The sequence below is a fragment of the Acomys russatus genome, chromosome 31 (genome assembly GCF_903995435.1).
Source record: "Acomys russatus chromosome 31, mAcoRus1.1, whole genome shotgun sequence".
Classification (NCBI taxonomy): Eukaryota; Metazoa; Chordata; class Mammalia; order Rodentia; family Muridae; genus Acomys; species Acomys russatus.
Window position 1 is genome coordinate 2,472,941 of NC_067167.1, and position 23,700 is coordinate 2,496,640.

The 23,700-nt window shown below is 58.4% G+C and overlaps 2 protein-coding genes across 2 annotated transcripts; one reads left to right on the plus strand and one right to left on the minus strand.

Moving 5' to 3' along the window:
- Positions 1-232: 232 nt before the first annotated feature.
- Fzr1 (fizzy and cell division cycle 20 related 1) lies at positions 233-12,426 on the minus strand. The gene is made up of 14 exons (XM_051139888.1): positions 12,232-12,426; positions 4,806-4,908; positions 4,538-4,663; positions 4,387-4,450; positions 4,144-4,271; positions 3,917-3,999; positions 3,640-3,823; positions 3,433-3,498; positions 2,824-2,926; positions 2,556-2,740; positions 2,098-2,331; positions 1,717-1,821; positions 1,284-1,376; positions 233-1,187 (listed from the first exon to the last, which is right to left on the minus strand). Exons 2-14 carry the CDS (start codon positions 4,872-4,874, stop codon positions 1,146-1,148), a joined length of 1,482 nt encoding a protein of 493 aa, XP_050995845.1. The 5' UTR covers positions 4,875-4,908; positions 12,232-12,426; the 3' UTR covers positions 233-1,145.
- A 6,639-nt stretch (positions 12,427-19,065) lies between these two features.
- On the plus strand, positions 19,066-21,170 carry Dohh (deoxyhypusine hydroxylase). The gene is made up of 4 exons (XM_051139891.1): positions 19,066-19,346; positions 19,660-19,736; positions 20,467-20,707; positions 20,854-21,170. Exons 1-4 carry the CDS (start codon positions 19,073-19,075, stop codon positions 21,168-21,170), a joined length of 909 nt encoding a protein of 302 aa, XP_050995848.1. The 5' UTR covers positions 19,066-19,072.
- The last annotated feature ends 2,530 nt before the right edge of the window (positions 21,171-23,700 follow it).

The following is a 23,700-nucleotide window of genomic DNA, read 5'->3' on the forward strand; positions in this document are numbered from 1 at the left end:
TGCTGCCTTGCTGGGGTACAGCCCTGGGCCCCAGCTGGTGAGCCTCAGCCTCACCAAGACTCCTGACCACAAGAGCTTCACAGACACATAGTGTGGTCACCACGTGGGTCCCCTAACAATGGAGTAAGGGCTGTCTCTGATGGTGTTGCCTGCCTTTGGCTCCCTTTCCCCCTAGCTGAGCTGCCTAGTCTGGCCTCTGAGAAGAAGGATATGTTTAGTCCTACTATGACTTGAAGTACCAGAGTGGGCATGAGACTGGACTGCAAGGAGGAGTAGGGGCTGGGATCAGACTGTAAAGTGACTTAAAAAAAAAAATCCCAACCACAAGACCCTGACACTAGGCTGCAACACCCCCAGCCAACCCTACAGGCAGTGGACCCCATGGTGACCTGTGTCCCAATAGTCAGTGGCTTCTCCAGCCATCAGCATTTTTGGGATAAGGCAACAAAACACACAGACAGATCCCAAGGCGTCACAAATACATATATACACACACGTGCACACACCACAGGCCATGGCCATCACACTGGGGATCCACAGGGTGTCCCCAGGAAAGGATGGGCAGCAGAGATGGGATCTGAAGACAGGGAGGAAGGCCAAGAGGAGGTGGACGAGGCAGATGAGGTGGCTGGCTGGGAAGAGGGCAAGGTGACACGCACAGGAAGGGTTACAGGAGGCGCACACACAGACATAGGATCGCAACGCAATCAGAGTGTCACAAGGCAAGAGGCGCAGGTCCCTGCCAGCGCCTCCCAGGATGTTCCAGCTTGGGTGACACTGGAGTGGCTGCAGGGAGGATGGCTCTGGTCCACAGGTCCCCAATGACACTGGGTTTAGGGGTGTGATGGGATCTTGGGCTTCCTGTTCAGCTGTGTCCAGTCTGGCTTGGGCAGTGGTAACAGGGAGGCCTTGTGTCCATCTGGGTGCTGTCAGGTAGCAAGAGGATGCAGCCGGAGGCTGAGGGTCCCCGTGTCCCCGTCCCAGACACCTGCTCCACAGCTCACAACGAGGCATTTAATGAGACTCGGGGTCTCCGGCCCGGCTCCCGCCCGCCAGATGCCTCTGGGGACGGCGGGAACAGCAGGGCCCATGCATGCTGGCTGATCCATTTCTGCCCCTTGGGGCTGCGCATCCCGCCCGCGGGTCTATCGGATCCGGGTGAAGAGGTTGAGCACAGACACAGATTCCTGGGAACAGGGGATCGTATAACATTGTGCCGGGTGCATTAGGACCCAGGGGCACCCAGCAGGGTGATAAGCAGGGACACCACCCACCCACGGTACCTTTGTAGAGCGCGTCTTACTGAAGACATTCCAGAACCGCAAGGTCTCATCCCCAGCCCCTGTGACGATGGCCTCCCCATCAGGTGACATGGCCTACAGAAAGGACAGAAGAGCCCTGGCTGTTTTCCAGCTGCAGGGCACACAGGCCCCTGCGGTGCTTGCTCTGATTCCTGGGTTCTTGCACTTGGTGAGACACAACTGGGCCCTGAGCCCGCCAGGCAGCTAGGGGACACTGAGATTCTGAGGCCGGATGGAGAGGATTTCCCGACTTTCTGAATCCCGGGTTGAGGACACCCTGGCTCCATAGCGGTGGCTTAGCAGGAAGGCCAGGGACAGTGCTGTGATGTCCCTTGACCCTCCCTCCCAGCCAGCCAGAGACAAGTCTGCCACACAGAGCCACAAGATGCTGACAACGATGGTGGCCGACACTCACCAGGTAGAGGACGCGATACGAGTGGCCAGTGAGCTTAGCAACCTGTGTAAGGGACGGGTACTTCCACACGAGGATCTGGTTCTGCGAGTAGCCATGTGTGCTCACCTGGTGGAGGGGCTGGGTGTCAGGGCTACACAGGGCGCAGGGGTTCCCTGCAGGCCTACCTCCATGGCATCATGGAGGCTGGGGCGGGCAAGGCTGCTATCAGTCTACAATGGACATAGGTGCCCAGGGGCTCACCCCCCACACTCCCACAGGCACGCGGGGCTCACCCCCCACACTCCCAAAGGTGGCAGGGGCTCACCCCCCCACGTTCCCACAGGGGCTCAGTGCTGCTCTGGCTGTCTTTGCCCCCTCCCTGTGCCCAGTGTGGGCACTTACCAGCTCATTGGCATGCTTAGACCAGGCCAGGTTGCACACTTGTGAGCCTGTGTCAATGCACTGCAATGGCTGGCCGGTCAGAGTGTTCCAGAAGCGAATGCAGCGGTCAGCCGTGCCACCACCAGATGCCAGCAGTCCATGCTGGTGTGGGGACCAGGCGATGGCCTTTACAGCTGCCAGGTGCTCCGTGTACTGCTGCACGGGGCTCAGACTTGAATGGTTCCACACAAGCAGCTGCAGGGCAGGCCAGGGCTGTGACAGAGGCCCTCCGAGGGACACAAGGTAGGCAAAACCCCAGGGACTGGACATCTCAAGATGACCCCAGGACATGAGTTTCAGATACCTGGGCCTTTCCCCTGCACTCCCTCCCTTGGGGGCCTCAGGTTACACCCATGTCCCAGGTTCTAGCATGAGGCTAGCTGACCAGTAGGGACAGGCAAGGGCGACAGCAGCCATACCTTGTTGTCATTGCCCCCGGAGGCGAGCAGCTGGTGGTCTGTGGACCACTTGAGTCCACACACTTCCTGCCGGTGGCCCTGCAGCCGCCTCTCTGACTGCAGTGGGGGCGTGCGGACATCTCGTTGTAGGATCATTCGGTCACGGCTGCCAGATGACAACTGGTCTGCGTTCCAGGCCAGCGCCCCTACAGAGTGACACACAGGAGGTCAGCCTGGCCAGGTTCAGGGCTGTGGCCCGAGAGCGTGGCTGGGCTGGCTAGGTCCTTACCCACTCTCGCCGTGTGGCCCTCCAGCATGGACAGCTTCTTCCCAGCGGCAGCGTCCCAGATCTGCACGAAGCCCTTGTGTGTGCCCACTGCAACAAGGTTTCCCTAGAGGGACAGTGTGGCAGGTGGCCGTCAGCGGGTGGGGTACAAGTTCACCCCTTTCTTGTGCTCCACCAGAGGCTCAGGTGCTCTTAAACTCATTTTCGTTTTTGTTTTGCTTTTTAAAACATGGGCTCACTCTGTAGCCCAGGCTGACCTCAAACTCAGGGCAATCCTCCTGTCTCAGGCCTTATGGGCAGAAGTCACCACACCTAGCTGCCTCTACAAGCTGCTCACGTAAATCTCCTCCCGGGTTTCCTAGCAGTGGCCACAAAGTGACAGTTTGTCACCATTCAGGCATCACTGTTGCATCTGGGTCACACCTGTCACCCCAGCAGCCAGGAATGACAGCCTATGGGGGCCAGGTGGTGGGCGTGGCCAGGTGGTGGACGCTTGTGTGGCACAAGAGGAAAAGAGCCTTCAGCTAAGTAGCCACACTTAGTCAGATGGACTCTGTCCTTCCTTCTTCTGTGGGGGACAGGGAGGTCCATGGCTCTGCCCTCTACACTCACCCGCTCAGACCAGCCCACAGAAGTGACTGAGTCCCCTTCCACAGAGAGGTCACAGAGCCGGGTCACCTGTTGGCAGAAAGTTAGAGTGAGGGGGCAGGCAGATGAGCTGCCCCTTCCTTCCCCTCCCCTCTGGGTCCAGCCCCGCGAGCTGGGCTGGCTGCAGTCACTCAGACCCCCTCGGAGGGACACGGGTGCCTGGGCGCACACCTGGCTGGTGCACGCGCTCCACAGGTACACACAGGTGCCCAGCCCCACGCTGAGAACATTGAGGGAGGACCAGTCCACCAGGTTGAGGTAGAAGTCGTCCTGAAGCTCCGGCGCGTCCAGCACCTTGAAGGGAATCTTAGAGATCTTGCGTGTGGGCTTCCGTGGCGACCGCAGCAGCTTTTGACTGTGGGGACAGCAGGACACTGCTCACTGCTGCCCTGGACCCCAATGTCCCCACCACTAGCCTTATAGCACTTGGGACCCAGCCCCCGCTCACCTTTTGTTGCTAACAGGGGACAAGGAGTACGGGGACACGTCGTTGCCGTCATCAGGACTTGAGCGCTTGCTGCTGAGGGAATACTGGGGGCAGGACACTGCGTTCAGTGGCTTCTATGGAAGCCCGAGCACCCCAAAGCTAACACAGAAGCGGCAGCGGCCACAGGACAGACTGAACAGGTCCTGCAGCCCCCAGCCTTGCGGGCCGCTGGCTGAGGCCTGGCTCACCGTGAAAAGGCCCTTGTGCTCGGGAGTGGACGGCTGCAGGCGCCGATCCTCCGTCTGCGGATCCTGCACCTTCTCGATGCCTGCGCCCAGCAGCTCATTTTTCAGCAGCGCGGAGTAGGCCAGGCCATCTACAGGGGCAGGGCGGTGAGTCTAGTGGGCGGACCCGTGTGGGGGCGGGGCCTCTGGTGGGCGGGGCTTCGGGAAAGGACAGCCGCGTGGCGAGGGGCGGGGCCGACCCCTCACCTTTGCCATTGTCTGAGGTTGCATCCTTGGCTTTACGGTTCTGGCTAGGGGACTTCTCATTTTCCTATGGGAGAGGAGCCGATGAGGGGACAGCACAATGAGGGGCAGGCCCGGCCCGGCCCGGCCCTGCCCTGCCCAGCCCAGGCCTCACATTGATCCTGTGGAAGTTCACGCTCCAGTTGGCCCCGGCCCGCGAGGGGATGAAGCGGTCACCATGTTTGCTGGGCGAGGACACTGGGGAGTTGGCTGGTGTCAAAGTCCTCCGCATCTCTGAGACCTGAGAGAGGGTTTTGGGGCTTAGCGGGGTGGGTGGTGGGAGGGTGGGTGTAGCATGCAGGTTCCTCAGCCTATGCTCAGTGCCCAGGGACTGCAGATGATGATTCCCTGGGGGACTCGCCGGGGAGGGCCCCATCACTCACACATGGCACTGTGTTCTCATTCTGGATGATGATCTGTCGCAGGAGCCTGCGCTCATAGTCCTGGTCCATGGCGGGCGGGGCGGGGCCCGCAGCCGAGGGAAACCTGACGGGCAGGTGAAAGGTCAGTACAGGGGCAGGCAGGCCCCAGAGTCCACCACCACAACGGACAACAGGCTGGGCTTTTTTGTAAATTATGATTATGATTATTATTACTGCTGCTGCTTGCTGCTACTACTACTACTTGTTTTGTTTTGGTTTTTGAGATAGGGTTTCTCTGTGTAGCCTTGGCTGTCCTAGACTCACTTTGTAGGCCAGGCTGGCCTCAAACTCACAGCGATCCACCTGACTCTGCCTCCCAAATGCTGGGATTAAAGGTGTGTGCTACCACACCTGGCTTATTATTTTTGTAAACGATTTTTGCTGTTGTTGTTTGAGACAAGGTTTCAATATGTAGCCCTGGCTGTCCTGGACTTCTTGTTCTGTAGACTAGGCTGGCCTCAAACTCACAGCAACCTGCCTGCCTCTGCCTCCCGAGTGCTGGGATTATAGGTGTGCCTCAGGTCCGGTCCCCATGCCCAGGGGGCGTATCCCAGGAGCCAGTCAGCACCCCTTAGCCTGGGAAGGGGTGCTGTGCCCTGGAGAGAGGGTGTGTGGATGAGTGGTGTCCCAGGCTAGCCCTTCATACATCTGAGTGTGTGCATGTGTGGTGAGCCTCAGCCCCTGGTGTGCCCAGTGTTAGTAGGGAGGTAGGGCCAGCAGCAAGCTAAGGCAAACTGGGGAACCAGCTGCCATCAGCAACTGGAGCAACTGTGGCCCACGATCCTTGGTGACAATGCAACAGCTTACACTTGAGGTGGGAGGGGCATGGTGCTCAGGGGCAGTGCAGGACCGCAGGCTGCAGGCCTGCTGTCTGACAACACAGGGCCCAGGGCCTCGGCCTACACACCTCATGACTTTTACAGTCCACGGCAGGGATGATCTCAGAGCCTGGGGACAGCCTTTGCCCACAGTACCCAGTGTGGGGCTCCAGGGTTACCTGTCTCCCTGCCCTCCTGCCCAGACACCACACACCCCGTGCTGCCTCAGAGCTACCCCCTCTCCACCCGAGGTTGACACACTGACTGCAGGGATTGCGCAGCGCCTGGAACAAGCCGGGCAGCGCACCTTCCCTTCCCACACTGAAGCGTGCTCCTCGGTCAGCCCCAGCTCCGCAGCCTCCCTGGCCCCAGTCCCTCAAACAACTAAAGCATCATGTGACCCAGCCAGGCGGTGGTGGCACACGCCTTTAATCCCAGCACTCGGGAGGCAGAAGAAGGCAGATTGCTGTGAGTTCGAGGGCAGCCTGGTCTACAAAGTGAGTCCAGGACAGCCAGGGCTACACAGAGAAACCCTGTCTCGAAAAACAATACAAAACAAAACACCATGTGACCCAAGGATTGCAATCCTTGATGTCCACCTGGGATGGGTGACCCCACACAGAAGCCCCGTACAGCTGCAGGCCCAGAAGAGAAGGACAGGACCAATGGCCACACCAGTAGCTGACAGCCACACAGCCAGGCCCGTCCACACGCTGGAATACTACTCAGCCATGAACAGGAGGAGGGAGGCCCTAACATGACCTTGAGGACATCGAGGTCAGTGAGAAACCCAGACAGAGAAAGGCCCACAGTGTGGGTTCCATGACAGGGAATGCCCCAGAGAGGAAACTGGCTATCGCCCAGCACGCTCCCCACCCGCCATGCTGGACCCAGGCCAGTCTGGAACGCGTGATCCTCCTGCCTCAGCTCCCTGGGCTGGGATCCTTGGGGTAAGACCAGACTGCTTACACCTGCAGACATGAAGCCAGGACAGCAAAAGGCTCGGGAGCTGCTCAGGAGTGTCACCCTGCCACTGTAGGTGAGAGGATGACATGGGGGGACAGGGCCCTCAGGAGCCCTGGGTCCTGCGCCTTCCTGCTGTGTGCATCAGTCTCCCTCATGCACCCTCACCTTCCTGTATCCCCAGATGCTGAGGTGTGTAATGGTGCCTAGCACCCAGCCCCTGCTGTCCCAGTGTGGTACCCACTGGGGTCTAGAGCACACGGGAGTGAACGGAAGCCACAGGTGTGATGGGGCAGTCGGTCCTGTGCCTGCCCCAGCCTGTGCCACCAGGAGCCAGGGAGGTGCCGGCCACCCCCCTCCATTGCACTTGTCCTCTTGCTTGGCACTAGGCACAGCAAGGCCCTTGGGCTCCTGCCACCAGGATGCTCCCCCAAGGACGGAAGTTCAGTGCATTGGGCCCTCCCGGGCCACAGAGCTTGAAAAACTGGTCCCCACAGCTTGTGTATCCAGGAACCCAAGGAGAGGCCACAGGTAGCCAAGAGTGGGGAACTGATGTGCTGCCCTGTGGCTACAGGCCACGTCACCTTCTGTGGGCTTGCTGTGCCCTGCAGGACGCTGAGCCTTTCTTTACTCACAAACTCCCAGAGTCCCGGCAGACACGTGTGTCCCCAGCATCAGGGACACTCCCAGTTAGGGCAACAGACCATTTAAGGTACCCCAGCATGGAGCAGACGTGAGATGGAGGCTGGTGGCCAGTTGTGCCCGCCCAGGCCTACAGCTGAGCACTCACCTCCTCCACTGGCTCTCCCCTCTGTCACTGACAGGCCACAGCCATGCAGTCAGGAGACTGAGTCACCTGCTGCCCTAGGGACACACATGCAGATAGGGTACCAAGGACAAGAGCTACGTGCGTCAGCTCCTATGGCAGTGCCCATCTTGGGGTGCCTGGACACAGGGCCCCCTATGTGATCTTAGGTTAGATGTCCTACAGAGTTTATTGCTGATGAGGGCCTGCTGATGCAGGGACTTCTCAACGACACAGGCTAACACATGAGGGTGTCGCCCAGCTTCCTGCACCCCAGGAATGGAGTCTCCACTTTGCTCTCACCTGTACTCCCCACAAATTTTCTGTGAAACACGGATCTATACATATCAATGGCCTTCACTCACTGCTCCCTGTGTGGACACTAGCCAGAGCCTCCAAGAGCTACACCCGGGAACCTTCTAGCAGGCACGTGGGGTACCTGGGCAGCGTTACCACCAGAACCTTGGACTCTTCCCTTCTCTCTGTGTGTGTGGGACACCTGCCTGCAGAGCTGGGATGGCGCAAAGGGTCTGAGGATGGTCTGTGGGATGGATTCACAGACAGTGCCGGCTATGAAGTAGCAGCCAGCGTGACAGACGCAGCAGCAGGCATATCACAGCCCCCAGCTGGCTTTCTGCTTGTGTGCAGCCATGGAAGACTAGCAGAGAGGGAGGTCCTGACAGCGCCCATCAGTCAGAGACCCCAGGGGTAACTGCAGCTGCCCCAGTGTCTGGTGTCTGACCAAGTCACCTCATCTAGCCTGGGGCCCAGGATGCAAGAACACCCCAGTATCCATGGGCATACCCACTCATTCAGTCCTGTCCCACTCTCAGCCACCCTTTGGCAGGCAGCTCCAGAGAGCCGTCACTGTCCTTCAGAGCTACCCCAAGAGGCTCTGGTAACCCGAGCTACGGAGAGAGACACACGCTGCTGTAGGTCATGTCTCCTTGTGACCCGGTATTCATTCAGGTGTGTGTGTGTGTGTGTGTGTGTGAAAGCGTCGCACACGAAGTCCCCAGGGTCCCTATAGCAGCACAGAGGCTAGGCTGCCCTCTGTGTGGTGTCCTGGTCCTGCAGCTGTACTAGGCACAGGATGAGTCTAGAGAGCATCAACTCATCATGGCTCACATCATGGCTGACAACCCAGCGTGGGGGTGGCAGTACTGGAACTGGGGCAGGGGACTCAGCTCCGGCTTAGGGCAGAGCAGATGACCACAGCCTGCACCCATCGCCAGCCTCCAGTCACATGGACAGGGACACCACAGCAAGAAGCTGCCAGAGCGGGTGAACACGGGGCCAGAAGGAGTCTCCTAAAGGCTGGGGTGATGCCTTCTGGCAATGTGGCTGTCTTTAGGGTGATGGACTGTTCTAGAACTAGATACGGGTGATGGCTGCACCACCCTGTGAGCACATAAAAACCACAACTCTCAATTTTAATAAAATGTGGAAGCGAGGCGTGTGGCACACACCTTTAGTCCCAACACTCGGGAGGTAGAGGCAGGCGGATCTCTCTGAGTCGGAGACCAGCCTGGTCTACAGAGTCTGGGACATCCAAGGCTACACAGAGAGAAACCCTGTCTTGAAAAATAATCAAACAAGAGCCTGGCGTGGTGTGCACGCCTTTAATCCCAGCACTCGGGAGGCAGAGGCAGGCGGATCGCTGTGAGTTCGAGGCCAGCCTGGTCTACAAAGTGAGTCCAGGAAGGCCAAGGCTACACAGAGAAACCCTGTCTCAAAAAACCAAAAAAAAAAAAAAAAAAAAAAAAAAAAAAAAACAATAAACAAACAAAAGACTCTAAAACTACCACTTTGGGGGTATGGGGGCCACAATCTGCACGAAGGTAGCAAGGCCAAGTGCCAAGTAGGCCTGGGAATGCTGTCCCGGGCCTGTGGCTGTGGGGCCAACACCCACCACAAGGGAGCAGCAGCGGCCCTGCTGGACAGGCCCACCCACCTGTGTCCTCAGGGCTGCTGTGTAGAGCAGTGTGGGTCAGCACAGCCACAAGCAGCCCCACACAGCACTCAGGGTCTCAGCAGACAAGACAGGGCACCTCAGGAAACAGGAATCACAGGACACTCCTGGAATCTAGCAATTTTTGAAATTCCAAAACCCTTTACTCACAGGTCCTCACAGGTGGCCTGCCGAGGACCTCAGATCCTGCTACCTCTATGTGACCCAGAACTGAAAGTCTGCGCAATCTAGCCCGGCGTGGTGGCGCATACCTCCAGCACTCTGGAGGTAGAAGTGGGTGGATTGCTATGAGTTTGAGGCCAGCCTGATCTACAAAGTGAATCCAGAGCAGCCAGAGAAACCCTGTCTCGAAAAACAAAACAAAACAGAAAGTCTTCGCAATCTGAAGCTCAGGGGTCAGACCCTGTCTTCAAAGAACCCGGAAACAAAAGGTATGTGTGGATGCCCACATGGCCCCCTTGACAACAGACTAGCCTCTCTCCTCACAGTTGTTTCTGCTACAGCCCAGGCTGACCTCAAACTCACTACCCTCCACCGCCCAGCACTGGCATTCGGGTCTCCGTGCTCCCGTCCCAGCCGCCCACATCCACAAGGCACTTCCTGGAGTCTAATGAGAAAAGAGCAGAGAAGCTGCCCAGCGTGGCTGGGACATCCCAGTCCTGCCACCTCAGCTACCATGGCGACTGAGACAAGAAGATGGCCAGCTCCAGGCCAGCCAGGACAACCTACTGAGATCCTGTCGCAACATAAAAAGGATCAGGGTTCAAATTCCCCCAAAGCTTCACTCCAGTCTGGGGACAACCAAGGCAGGGGGATGGCTGTCAGAGTAAGTCCAGGCTGAGCGAGACCCTGTCTCACATGGAGAGCGACAGAGTGGACAGAGGACATGAACACCCTCCTCTGGTTTCTGTGTGTACATGCACATAACACACACACACACACACCACCACCACCACCACCACCACGCCCCAAAAAAATGGGGCTAAGAAATGGCTCAGTGGTAAAAACCACATGCAAGAAACTCAGAGTTGGTCCCCAGCACCCAGACAGATGACTCACGGACACCTGTAATGCCAGGTGTAGGACACAACATCCACTTGGGCCTCTCTGGGCACCGCCTGCCCGGGGCACACATAGAAGACAAACAGATACACACACATATACATAAAATTAAAATAAACACAGTTTAGGGCTGGAGAGGTAGCTCAGCAGTTAAAAGCATCAGCTGCAATTCCAAGCACCCACATGGCAGCTCACAGCTGTCTGTAATTTCAGTTCAATGGGGTCTGACTGGTGTCCACCAGCATCAGGCACAAATGTACCCAGGCATACACACAGGCAAAAATATTCATACAAAAATCTCACACATCTTTAACCAGGGTGGCTTGGAACTCAGAGACCTGCCTGCCTCTGCCTCTGCTTGCACCACCTACTGCCAGTGCTGCACAGACATCCTAAAAAACAAACAACAACAACAAAACACAAGGTAAAAAGGGCTGGGCATGTGGACAGGGGTAGAGTCCTTGCCTAGAATGTCCCAAAGACATGTGTGGCTCGCTGCTCAGCCACTGTGTAGCATGTGCAAAGGCCCTGGAAACGCCACACACCAGGCTGCGACGCCTGCGGTGGACATTCGGCGCCTGACCCTCTGTGAGAAGGAAGCTGGGGCTGGGACTGGTAAATAGAGCCTTGAACAAGACCTGAACTACATTCCTCAAGTACCAAATACACACTGGAGAACTCCATGAATATTTGCAACACCTGCCAAGCCAGCCCCATGGGAACTGGAGCCACCAGACTCCCTCTCGCTCCAAGCTCCGATCCCCAGAGCAAGATGCACTGTCTTCACTGGGGACTCAGGGTGAGTTTGGTAGGAAGGCAATACCTCTACAGGGCTCAGGCTCACAGCGGGGAAGGAGGGGTGCGCAGAGGGATCTGAGGGCTTTAAGTGGTCGCGGGGGGGGGGGGGGGTGGGGGGAGGACAGAGGGGCCTAGCCTTGCATTTGTAGACAGAGTGGAGGTTCAGATCTGAAAGGGCCAGTGGTGCATCTGGGGACACAAAGGCCGAGACAGCAGGATCTCAGCTGAACCACTGAATGTTATACGGGTAACTTGACTCCACTGTCCCATCCGCTGGGATACCCCCACACAAGGCCAGATCTGCGAGGCCAGTTTGGCAGTAGGGAGCATCTGAGACAGGGGGATTTGCGGTTGGAAGTCAGCGGGGCGTGGGGGTACACACCACTGCAAAGTTCTGAGTGAGCAGCACGGGAGAGAATGCCCTAAATTTGGGGGTATGTAGCCCAAAAGGACAAAGCTGTGATGGACAGGGCGAGGTCACTAGGGACAGATGACTCTGGGGCCCTTATCTGGATTGTGTGGTTTTGGTGGGAATAGTAAGCGGTGATCTGGATTTGGGGGTGCGTGGAGTTAGGGTTGGGGTGACACAGGGCCTGACCTAGGGTAGCAACATGTGGAATGCCCTGGATTTGGACATTGCTGGGTTCAGGACAGGGCCCTGGGATGGGCAGGGCGAGGTCAAGGCGAGGTCGCCTGGTGCAGGGGACCCAGGGTTGGGGTGATTCAGGACTTGCTCCGCGATCAAGGAGGGTTTGCATCCTGGGGTTCGGGGAGCAGCATGGGTGGTGCCCTGGATCCGGGGGGGAGCACGGTTCAGAGCGGGGCTCTGACAGACTCGGCGAGCTGGCGGGGTAGGGGCTGGAGCTGGATGTCGCTGTGGTGTGGGGTTCAGGGTTAGGCGGCGCTGGAACCCCAGAGAAGGAAGGGGTCGGCCGGGGGGGCGGGTCCCCGAGTCACCCGTGTCCTCACCTGCCTCGCTCCCGTCGCCAGCCGGTTCCCGCCGGTTCCTGCCGGTCCCAGGAACACGCTGCGTCCGCTTGAGGCCCCGCCGCTGCTCCAGGCCCCGCCGCCGCCGCTCACCGGAATCCCCCGGCCTCCGCGGTCGCTAATATGGCGGCACTCAGTGGCAACCCGGCTCCCACCCTCCGTCCGTCCCGCAGGCCGCGCGCGCGCCCGCGACCTGCCCCGCCGCCGAGCGCATCCCCGCGCCTAGGCCACGCCCCCACACGCAGGCGCGCCGGGCCACGCCCCCTGGGCGCTCCCTGCAACGCCGCCGGGCCGCCCGCGCTCAAGCCACGCCCTCAGCCACGCCCTCAGCCCGCCACGGACGGCTGACCCGCCAATCCCCGTGCCCTGAACTGAAACCACGCCCCTTCGGGCCAACAACGCCCCTCCTAGGCTACGCCTCCTTGACCGCCTCTCCTTGAGGCCACACCCCCTCAGACACACCCCACTCCGCGCCGTGCTCGCGCCCACTCCACGCGACTGCGCCTGCGCACTACAGCGCGGAGCAGCTCGGGAGTATGGGACGTCCTTCAGGATTCAAATCAATACAGGAAGCGAGGCGGCACGCGTTGCCCGGGGCAACCACGGTCAGCGAAGGGGGAAAAAGGACTCGGGTGACTCGGCGCTGCGGAGGGCGTGGCTTCCGACTGGGGACCGAGCGGAGACGCGTCGCCTGAAGCCCTGACTCACTCAGGTGCAGTCGCCCCACGCATGACGCCCAGCGCGCGGACGCCGCTGGCTACCCACTAAGCATTTATATATTGTTGTGATTTCTCGAGATCCCCCTCTCTAGCCAGACTATCCTCGAACTGGAAGTAATCCTCCAGCCTCAGCTTTCTCACTGCCAGAATGACATACACGAGACACTCCCCCCCTACCCCACTCCCACCCCGGCCTCAAAAAAATATTTAACGTGTGCCTACCGAGTTCTCCCAGAAGGCCTGGTGGTGACAGCTGGAAACAAACCTCAAGAAAGTTACGGTTCAGAAAGACACGTTGGGGCCAACTAGATTGCATCCAAGCCAAATGGCGCCGTGTCCAATACCCAGAGCCCACTTAGAGGAAGGCAGCTTTCTGAGGTCCCGTGTGCACACACTTCTGCCGCTTCCTGGTTAATGACACGCACCAAACAGAATTTTATTTTGGGTTTTTCTAGTCAGGGGTTCTCTGTGTCGCCCTGGCTGGCCTCAGACTCACTCTGTAGACCTGGCTGAGTTCTAACTAACAGGGATCCACCTGCCTCTGACTCCAAGTGCTGGGATTAAAGACCTGTGTCACCACAGCCAGCCAGGCACAAGTAGAATATTTTTATGTGTACTTTTTTTTTCGGGGGGGAGGAGTTGTTTTTTGTTTGTTGTTTTGAGATAGGGTTTCTCTGTATAACAGTCCTGGTTGTCCTGGACTTGCTTTGTAGACCAGGTTGGCCTCGAACTCAGAGATCCACCTGCCTCTGCCTCCCGAGTGCTGGGATTAAAGGTGTGTGCCACCACACCTGGCTACAAATAGAATTAAAAAAAAAAAAATTAAAAATACAAAGGATGAGTTTCAGGACTGACCTCAGTGAGTAAGGTGGGGAAACCTCAGTGAACAAAGGGAGGACCTCAGTAAGTAAGGGGAACCTCAGTAAGTAAGGGGAGCCTCAGTAAGTAAGGGGGACCTCAGTGAGCAAGGGGGACCTCAGTAAGGGGGGAACCTCAGTAAGTAAGGGGGGGAACCTCAGTAAGTAAGGGGGGAACCTCAGTGAGCAAGAGGGGAACGGTTGTGGAAAGGCCCTGGGGTGCTCAGCACACATTGCAATCACAGTCTCAGATTCTGGTGTCTGGATACTCTTACAAAACAAAACAAAACAAATCACACTGCATGTGAGGCTTTGAGGGAAGTTGGGCCATTCTAGCCAGGCAGGTTGTGACATCTATAGCCATCCCAGGAGAGGGGCTGGCGACTGTTCAGAAACGGAAACAAAGAACAGCCAAGACTCAAGACCAGGCCTCCAGAAGTGCACCCACCCACAACCTCCTACAGGAACATCCACAATCTAGTGTTCACCCTCTGGAAGAGGGAGCAAGCCTCATGCCTGCAAGTGAAACACCCCACAGCTATGAAAGAGGCCAGGGCTCTGACCGGTTATTAAGCAAAGGGACTCAAAAGGACACGGTGCTCAGTGAGAGGACCAGACACAAAGTGCCATGTGGTGTGGACTATGACAGCAAATGTCCAGAGATGGGAGGTGCCAGGGCCTGGAAGGTTCAGGGGAGAAGTTAGGGAGGTCAGGGAGACCCTGGCTCAAAATAATGAAGAGTTGGTAAAAGTGCTTGCTGCCAAGCCTGAGATGCTGAGTTCAGTCCCAGGGTCTATGTTGAAAGAATGGAGTCAGTCCTTGCCCTCTGACCTCTACAGGAGTGCTGAGGTGTGCACACACAGGAAGTGACCGTTTAAAGGCTTCAAATAATACAGCTGGAAATACAGGTTAGTGGGCATGTTTGCCCAGCATCCCCCAAAAAGTAAGTAGAAATGCACTTTTGGGCCAGGTCTGGGCCCACTTGGTAGAGCCCTTTCCCGGCACATCCTCCCCAAAGACCCGTAGTTCCACACAAACCAAGGTGGAGTGTACCTGTCATCACAGCACCGGGGGCCTGGAGGCAGGACCATCTGGAGTTGGAACATGGGCTGGATTAATAGCTAAGCAGTTAACAGAACTACCTCTTGCAGAGGACTCAGGCTCAATCTCCAGGACCCACAGGACACCTCAAAAAAACCACAGTTCCATGGGACCTGATGCCCCTTTCTGGTCCCTGTGTGTTCCATAGAAACTCATGCAGGCACACATGCACATAACACAAACAACCCTGTAAAACAAACAAACAAACAAAAAGCTGGGTACAGTGGTGCACACCTGTAATCCCAGCACTCGGGAGGCAGAGGCAGGTGGATCTCTGTGAGTTTGAGGCCAGCCTGGTCTACAGAGTGAGTTCAGGACAGCCAGGGCTGTTATGTAGAGAAACCCTGTCTCTAAATACTAAAAACTAATAAATAAATAAATAAATAAAATTGAAGATAATTGGAGGTGCAAAAGATGACCTGGTGAATACCCTGCTTGTCCTGCAAACATGACACAGGGTCAGATTCCTAGTCCTGAGCCTGGCAGGATAACTGAGCATGCAAAGATGCTGCCATCAAGCCAAAGGACCTGAGTCTGAGTCTCTAGGAATGGATTTCTTTTTTCTTTTTTCCTTTTTGGGGGATTTTCAAGATGAGGTTTCTCTGTGTTGCCTTGGCTGTCCTGGAACTCTTTTTGTAGACCAGGCTGGCCTCAAACTCACAGCAATCTGCCTGCCTCTGCCTCCCAGAGTGCTGGGATGAAAGGTGTGCGCCACCACGCCCTAGGCAAGGAGCTGATTTCTACGTGCAGCACCTTGGCATATGTGTGCCGCCCATAAATGTAACAAAATAAGATGAAAAGCAGAGGAAACCAGCCAGTCCCAGTGACACATACTCGTAATCCCACAAGTGGGGCACTGAGGCAGGAGGATCTGTGGAACTCACTTTAACAACAAAACCGTCCAAGTACTGTGCCTCAAGCCTGTGATCTCAGCACTCTGGGGAGTTCGAGGCCAGCCTGGTCTACAAAGTGAGTCCAGGACAGCCAGGGCTACACAGAGAGACCCTGTCTCGGGGGAAAAAGTGCTTTTTGTTTGTTTGTTTGGTTGGTTGGTTTTTGGTTTGTTTTCTGTGTAGCCCCAACTGGCCTCAAACGCAGAGCTCCACCTGCCCCTGCCTCCTGAGTGCTGAGACTGAAGGTATATGCCACCAGGCTAACAAAAGCCACTCTTGTACTTATGGATCCTGCAGTGACGAGGTCGCAAGCCAACAGCTCCTAGCTAACCAACAAAGCTGGGGGAAGAGAAAAACACCTCCAGAGGCAGAGGAGCTTGTAGCCACAGGGGTGCTGGATTTCTGGCCGTCTCAGACTCAAGGATGGAGAAGGCACTGAAAGGGAAGTCATGGCTGATGGCCCCAGTGCAGTGTTTCCTGGTATCAGTTCCTCCCAGGGCAGCCTGGGCGGCATGCCAAGCTCTGAAGCCGTATCTGCTTCCTGCACCCCTGGGCCCATCGCTTCCCCTCAGCTGTCATGGGGGCAGGATCACACCTGGCATCACCCCACCCTGTGACCTGCCAGGGCCCCCACACCCCTTCCAGAACCTTCATGTAAACATAGGTTGGAGCTGTGCCCCATAGCAAGCTGGCCAAGGGGGACAGTAAAGTCCCTCATCTGCAGCTATGCCTGCTATGTTTTTTTTTTTTTTTCTTCTGTGCATGTGCACACAGCGGTCAGGTGTCTTTCTCAGTCGCTCTCCATCTTGTGTTTTCAGGCAGGGTCTCTCACTGAACCTGGGGCTCCTCCTGCCTGTCTCTGCCTCCACACATACCCCCTCACCCCCCAGGAAGCCAACTTTCAGAGCCCTCAGAAAGTAGGTGTAGGTGATGCTAATGTCCCAGGTCAGGGTGGGGCCCCTAAAATGTTTTAAAATAATTCATTCCCGGGACGGGCGTGGTGGCGCACTTATTTAATCCCAGCACTCGGGAGGCAGAGGCAGGCGGATCGCTGTGAGTTCGAGGCCAGCCTGTTCTACAAAGTGAGTCCAGGACAGCCAGGGCTACACAGAGAAACCCTGTCTCAAAAAACCAAAATAAAATAAAACAAAATAAAAAATAAATGAATAAGATAAACTTATAAACGTATGAAATTTCCACACATATTATGTATTTACAAATTTCAAACATTGATTTTATGCTTATATAACTGCAAGAGTGAGAGTTCGCGCCATCTACCCTGTGGGTCGATGAGAGCGATAAGTCCTCTTATTGGCTGCCACCTCGCCGTGCCACCTCGTAACCCCGGTCCTATCTTCCATTTCTTTTTTTCGTTTGTTTTCGTCCTAGAGACTCTTGGCCCCGCCCCCTGTGACAGGGTCCCGCCCCATCCCTACGCATGCCTTGTCGGCATTGGTCGCCTTTGACCTTTGAATCGGAACTAACCATTTTCTTTTCTCTATGGGGGGGGTAGTCGGAGAGAATCTTCTTTGGGAGGAAGACCGGAAGTCGCGGCTCCAGCCTTGACGACGGTCGGGGGCGTTGCTTGCCGAATCGCTCCGTGCGTGTTCAACCCCTCGACGCGGTTCTGGTTCCGCCCGGCCAGGTCACGTGGCCGCCAAGATGGCGGTGCCCAGGAGACGCAGCGCGCGGCGCGGCTGCTGACTTGTTCCCGGGATCCGTGACGCTGTCACCGAGACCGGCTTCGACGGGTCTCGGCGAGTGCGGGGCTCAGCCGCTAGTCTCCGTAGCCGAGAGCACGGTAAGAGGTGCCGGAAGTGCTTCCAGGGGACTTCCGTTTTGAGGGACTGGCTGTCGGTGGGGGTGCAGGAGCAGAGACTGCCGCCGAGGGCCCCCGCGGCTTCCGCTGAGGAATTGGGCGACTTCGCGGCCTTTTACCCTACGTACTTGACTTGACACAGGATGTCACGTAGCCTAGGCTAGCCCAGGCTAGCCTTCCCTCACCGTGTGCCTCCAGAAGGCCCCTTCCCCGTGCTTGACTGGCAGCAGGTTTGCCGCCCTTGCCCGGCTCCCCGGGTGACCAGGTGCTGGGGGGAGCTGGGGCTTCGTGCGGCCGGGGTCGCGCCTGCCGCCCAGCTTCAGGGTTTGGTTCATCCTCCTGCTTCGGCCTCTCCAGTGAGGCGAGGCCATTGCTAGGCCTGACCAGCCTGGAACCTTTCCGACCCAGAGCAGCAGCAGCTCTCTAGGACCCACAAGATGCCGGGCCTCCTCGGCTGCTGCTCCGGGTAACTTGGGAGGTGGATGCCGTTGCCAGCTCCCGTGGACCTGCTTCCCGGGTGTTAATTCCATTGTCACGACGCGACTGTCCGAGCTGGGCATGGTGGCGCACGCCTGTAATCCCAGCACTGAGGAGGCAGAGATAGGAGGATCGCTGTGAGTTCGAGGCCAGCCTGGTCTACAAAGTGAGTCCAGGACAGCCAGGGCTACGCAGAGAAACCCTGTCTCGGAAAAAAAAAAAAAAGATGTGGCTGTCTGCTGTCCTGTGATGCGCATTTGTGCTGGAGCAGCCATACCTCCCTCATTAAACCCAGGGGCTGCTGGGTGACATCAGAGCCCAGAATGCCTTCCAGCTTGCCACAGCCTGTTAGTCCTGTTTGTGACGCATCTGCCAGGGGCTTTGCTGGTGTCCACATGGCAGACAGCGGCTCCTTCTCATCCTGGAGATGTCTGGTTCCACGTTAATTCACCTGTGAGAGAAAGCTCCTCTGTGTGCTGGGTGTGTCATCTGTGTCAGCCGGGCTGTGCATAGGGTGAAACCTGTGTAGAAGGCCCAGGGCCTGGGGCGGGGAGAAGTCTAGAGGGACGGGATTCAGGGCTGGGTCTGTGTGCCCAGGAACTCCAGCTCTGGGCATGGCGAGGAGCCGGTGACAGATACATGGGGGAGAGGCCCAGAGACAGAAAGGGACTTACTGGAACTGCACAGCAGGACCGTGGGCTGCTCAGGAATGTAAAGCCACTGCCTGTGCCAAGCTGGCTGTGAAGAGCGCTCTAGGGTGCTTTTTTTCTTTTCCTTCTGTGGAGGGTGGTGGATGTGGGGGTTTGAGAAAGTTCCTTGGCCTGGAGCTAAGGGATCCTCCTGCCTCAGCGTCCCTAGGGCTGGGACAGCAGGCTTGGGCCACAGCATCTGGTTTCACCCTCTCTTTCTACAGCAGGATCAAGGCTGCAGAGAACCCGCCCCCCCCAAGCAGTCGTCATGGTAACGGAGCAGGAGGTAGAGGCCATAGGGAAGACCCTGCTGGACCCTAAGCAGCCGCTGCAGGCCCGCTTCCGGGCCCTGTTTACACTGCGGGGACTTGGTGGCCCTGAAGCCATCGCCTGGATCAGTCGCGGCTTTGAGGACAGCTCTGCCCTTCTGAAGCACGAGCTGGCCTACTGCCTGGGCCAGATGCAGGACGCGCGCGCCATCCCTGTGCTGGTGGACGTGCTGCGGGACATGAGCCAGGAGCCCATGGTGCGCCACGAGGCGGGTGAGTAAGCTGTAGGGAGAGAGGTGGGACCAGAGCTGTGGGCAGAGAAGGGAGGGGCCGTGTCCTAGCAGCAGAGGTCCCAGGAGGCCCCCGGGCCAGCCTGTCCCTGGCCTCAGGGCCTTGGCACACTCTGTCCTCCTCATCTCTAAGCCTATTTGGTCTAATGAGGACTTCCTGCCCACGCCGGGGCCCCGGCTGGGGTGGGGCTGCTTCTTGAGTAAGGATTCTTGAGTAAGTATGCCCAGCATGGCCAGGGGGGCCAGCCAGGTGCTGGGCATCAAGCCAACTCCTGCCTGCTGGCATGTCTCCTCAGGGGAAGCTCTGGGGGCCATCGGTAACCCAGAAGTCCTAGGCCTCCTGAAGCAGTATTCCACCGACCCAGTGATTGAGGTGAGGGGGCTCTGAAGAGCCCAGTCCTGGGGGGACCAGCTCTGGAGTCCGTGTCTGGTTGCCAGGGCAGCCTCCTGGGAATGCACGCTCTGGAGGTGGAGGAGGTGAGGGCAGGGGCGCCCCATAAGCTCACCCCGCAGCTCCGGGTCCCCAGCCCTGAGAATCTGGCCCTTGTCTGTGATCTGTCTGGTCCTTCCCCTCACCCACAAATGTCCTTCCCACCTCTGCAGCCCCCTGTTCTGTCCACTCCTCTCCTGGAGCCTGTGTGGCCTTTTGTGTCTGTGTCTCACTAATCGCCTTGTCCTGACAGTTGGTCCATGCTGTGTTGTATGTAGGAGCCTCACTCCTGTTCATGGCTGTGTAATATTCTGCTGAGTGAGGCGTGCACTGCATGTGCATCTACTATCACACCTGTGGTGACTGCTGGGCGACTTCCACTCTGGCTTTGTCCTTCCTGGGGCTCCCATGCATGGGTCTGTCCCCTGCTTCTCAAGCCCCTAGCTTGTCCTGCTATGTCCAGCCCCAGGGCCTTTGCACAGACTGTTCCCCTGGGTCTCCACCCCTCCCGAGTGTTTGTTCATGCCTCTCCTTAGTCTGTGTTCTGTCTAAAGCCTCGGTCTGGCTCAGCCACAGTCTGGGAGAGTAGGGGTTGGGCAGATGTGTACCCCAAACTCCATGTTCTCAGTGCTGGGGACCCATAGCCGCCTCTCACCTCTCCCTCTCTCCGCAGGTAGCTGAGACGTGCCAGCTGGCCGTCAAGCGTCTGGAGTGGCTGCAGCAGCACCCTGGGGAGGCGGCCTGTGCAGGACCCTACCTCTCTGTGGACCCAGCGCCCCCTGCGGAGGAGCACGACGTGAGGCGGCTGCGCGATGCCCTGCTGGACGAGGCGCGGCCACTCTTTGAGCGGTACCGCGCCATGTTTGCCCTGCGCAACCTGGGTGGCAAGGAGGCTGCCTTAGCCCTGGCCGAAGGTGAGGCTGGGACCAGGCCTTAGCGCTACGCAGAAGCCACCCATACACACTGGGAGTCCCTGGCCATGGTGGCCATGGAGGGTTCCTGCCTTGGACCCCACACCCACTCTCTGTCCTTACCCTGTTTCCTTGGCCCTTCCCTGCAGGCCTGCGCTGTGGCAGCGCGCTCTTCCGCCATGAGGTGGGCTACGTGCTGGGCCAGCTGCAGCATGAAGCGGCTGTGTCCGAGCTGGCTGCCGCCTTGGCACGGACCTCGGAGAGCCCCATGGTGCGGCACGAGTGCGCGGAGGCCCTGGGTGCCATTGCCAGGCCTGCCTGCCTGGCTGCGCTGCGGGACCATGTCACTGACCCCGAGCGAGTGGTGCGGGAGAGCTGCGAGGTGGCGCTGGACATGTATGAGCACGAGAACGGCCAGGGCTTCCAGTACGCAGATGGGCTGGAGCGCCTGCGGCCCCCGCCCTGACCCAGCACCCGGCAGCACCCAGGATGGCACCCGCCACCCAGCACCACCCAGGACAGCACCCGGCACCACCCAGGACGGCACCCGGCAGCACCCAGGACAGCACCCGGCACCCAGCAGCACCCAGGACAGCACCCGGCACCACCCAGGACGGCACCCGGCACCCAGCACCACCCAGGACAGCACTCAGCAGCACCCAGGACAGCACCCGGCAGCACCCAGGACGGCACCCGGCACCACCCAGGACAGCACCCGGCACCACCCAGGACAGCACCCGGCACCACCCAGGACGGCACCCGCCACCCAGCACCACCCAGGACAGCACCCGGCACCACCCAGGACGGCACCCGGCAGCACCCAGGACAGCACCCGGCACCCAGCAGCACCCAGGACGGCACCCGGCACCCAGCACCACCCAGGACAGCACTCAGCAGCACCCAGGACAGCACTCAGCAGCACCCAGGACGGCACCTGGCACCCAGCACCACCCAGGACAGCACTCAGCAGCACCCAGGACGGCACCCAGGACAGCACTCAACACCACCCTGGACGGCACCCAGCACCACCCAGGACGGCACCCGGCATCACCCAGGACGGCACCTGGCACCACCAGGACGGCACTCAGCACCACCCAGGACGGCACCCAGCAGCACGCAGAGCACCACTCAGAATGTCTCAGATTTGCACCCTGACCTGCCCTTTGCACCATCAGGACTCTGCTCGTCGCCTGGCCACCTGCTGGGACTCTGGAACCTCGTCCTGGGCCTGCCCCAGCCCTGGCCGCCTGTCCTGTGCGGGGGACTCTGCCAGCTATGCCTGTGTTGCTGGGTGCTGGTGCACAGTGCTCACTCCTGGTGCTGTCTGCTCTGTGATTTTGTGCCTTGTATGCAGATCCAGACCAGCAGGCACTGCAGCTCTGAAGCTCCCAGGCGCTGGGAAGGCTGTGGGGCCCCAGGGCAGGGGTGACTGATGCTGAGTTCACATGGATTCAGGAGTGTGTGGGGTGCCTCACCTCACATCCAGGTCAGGCAGGGAGCACAGGCTGACCCTAGGGCGCTGCACAAATAAAATAAGTTATTTTTCACAAGCGCTGGCTCCGTGTGTGGTGACAGTGAACCTGGAGCTTGCTGAGTCGACTAAGCCTTGGCGCCTGACGGGTCATTCTCCTGTCTCAGCCCCCCACCCCCAGTGCTGGGGTGCAGGTGTGGTCACCATGCCTCGGTCTTTGTGGCTGCAGGATGAGCACCTTAGCATGAGCTAGCCCCCAGCTGAGTGTGCTCTTCAGACATGTAGGTGCTAAGAATCGAACCCAGGGCCTGGGCTAGAGCAGCAGGTGCGCTGACCAATGAGCCAGCTCTCCATCTTTGCTCCTCTCCAGGCTGGGTCTCACGTAGCCCAGGCTGGCCTTGAACTTCAACCTGAAGTGTAGCAAAAGATGGCTCCTGCGCCCCCACACCCCACCCCCGCCTACGTGACAGCAGGTACACATCATGTCCAGATTAACTTTCTTTTTAGTTGGGTGCAGAACGTAGCCCAGGATGGGCTGGAATTCATGGCAGTTCTCTTGCCTCAGTCTGGGATGCCAGTCTCCGTCTTCCTGGCTGGTCACTTCTGTCTGTCCGTCATAGCACATGCCTCCTCACCCTCCATTTCTCCCGTCATGACTTGCGCCACCAGCCATGGCCGCCCTGTCCCCAGGAACTGCCCCTGGGAGACCTGAAAGCCACAGTACAGATGCCTTCCGTGATACCATCTGACCCAGCCGATCTCTCTCCTCCTGGGAGCACCACCCTCGCGTGACCACCCCCCCTTCCTTGGCTCACCCCCCTGGCTTCATACTTTCCTGGTCTGGTTCTCCCCTGTCAGTCTGGTTCTCTCTCCGCCTCCGTTCTTGTGCCTGATACTCTTGGAGAGCAAAACTCATTTACAGACTGCAAAGACCAACGTCCTGTGTCCGGCTGCACGGAATGCTGGGCTTATACGGGATGACTCCACCTGGGAAGGCAGAGGCAGGGCGCATGGGCTTTGCTGTCCTGTGATGTCACACCAACTCCTTGCTCCAAAGCAATCCACCCACCCAGAGCCTGGGATAGCCAGGGCCCAGAGCGACTCTCAGAACTGGGATTTGAACCCCTGTCTCTCACGGAGCACTCAGGCTGCCCCCACCTGGCTCCTGGTGTTTCTAGAACCTCCCAGGGCTCCATCCATGCCTGCTTAGCCAGGCAGCCATTGTAAGCACCCAGTCCAGAGCTATGGTCCATGCCACCTTCTGCTCTCCATCCTCCCCACAGTGGCCACCAGAGGACACCTGTGAGCAGAGTCCCCACTTGGTCCCTCCATTGCTGGCCCCCCAGCCACATGAGCTCCCCCACCCCCCCGACACTTGCATGCTCCCCAAGAGCACCAGACTCCCTGGGGCCTCGCATAGGCGAGCCTTCTGTTTAGGATGCGCCTGGGTAGAGGGGCTACGCCCCACAAAGGTCCTGGGGTCAGATGCGGATGTCAGCATCACTTCTAGGGAGGGGCCCAGGGA

Bases quoted from the DNA above. Each gene is read 5' to 3' on its own strand.
- Fzr1 (XM_051139888.1), bottom strand. From the start codon at position 4,874: ATGGACCAGGACTATGAGCGCAGGCTCCTGCGACAGATCATCATCCAG. The intron at 3,824-3,916 runs GTGAGCGGGGGC...CTGTCCCCACAG, and splicing joins TCCCCTGTTAGCAACAAAAG to TCAAAAGCTGCTGCGGTCGC. The intron at 2,741-2,823 runs GTAAGGACCTAG...GTCACTCTGTAG, and splicing joins GGGCCACACGGCGAGAGTGG to GGGCGCTGGCCTGGAACGCA.
- Dohh (XM_051139891.1), top strand. From the start codon at position 19,073: ATGGTAACGGAGCAGGAGGTAGAGGCCATAGGGAAGACCCTGCTGGAC. The intron at 19,347-19,659 runs GTGAGTAAGCTG...ATGTCTCCTCAG, and splicing joins CATGGTGCGCCACGAGGCGG to GGGAAGCTCTGGGGGCCATC. The intron at 20,708-20,853 runs GTGAGGCTGGGA...CCTTCCCTGCAG, and splicing joins TGCCTTAGCCCTGGCCGAAG to GCCTGCGCTGTGGCAGCGCG.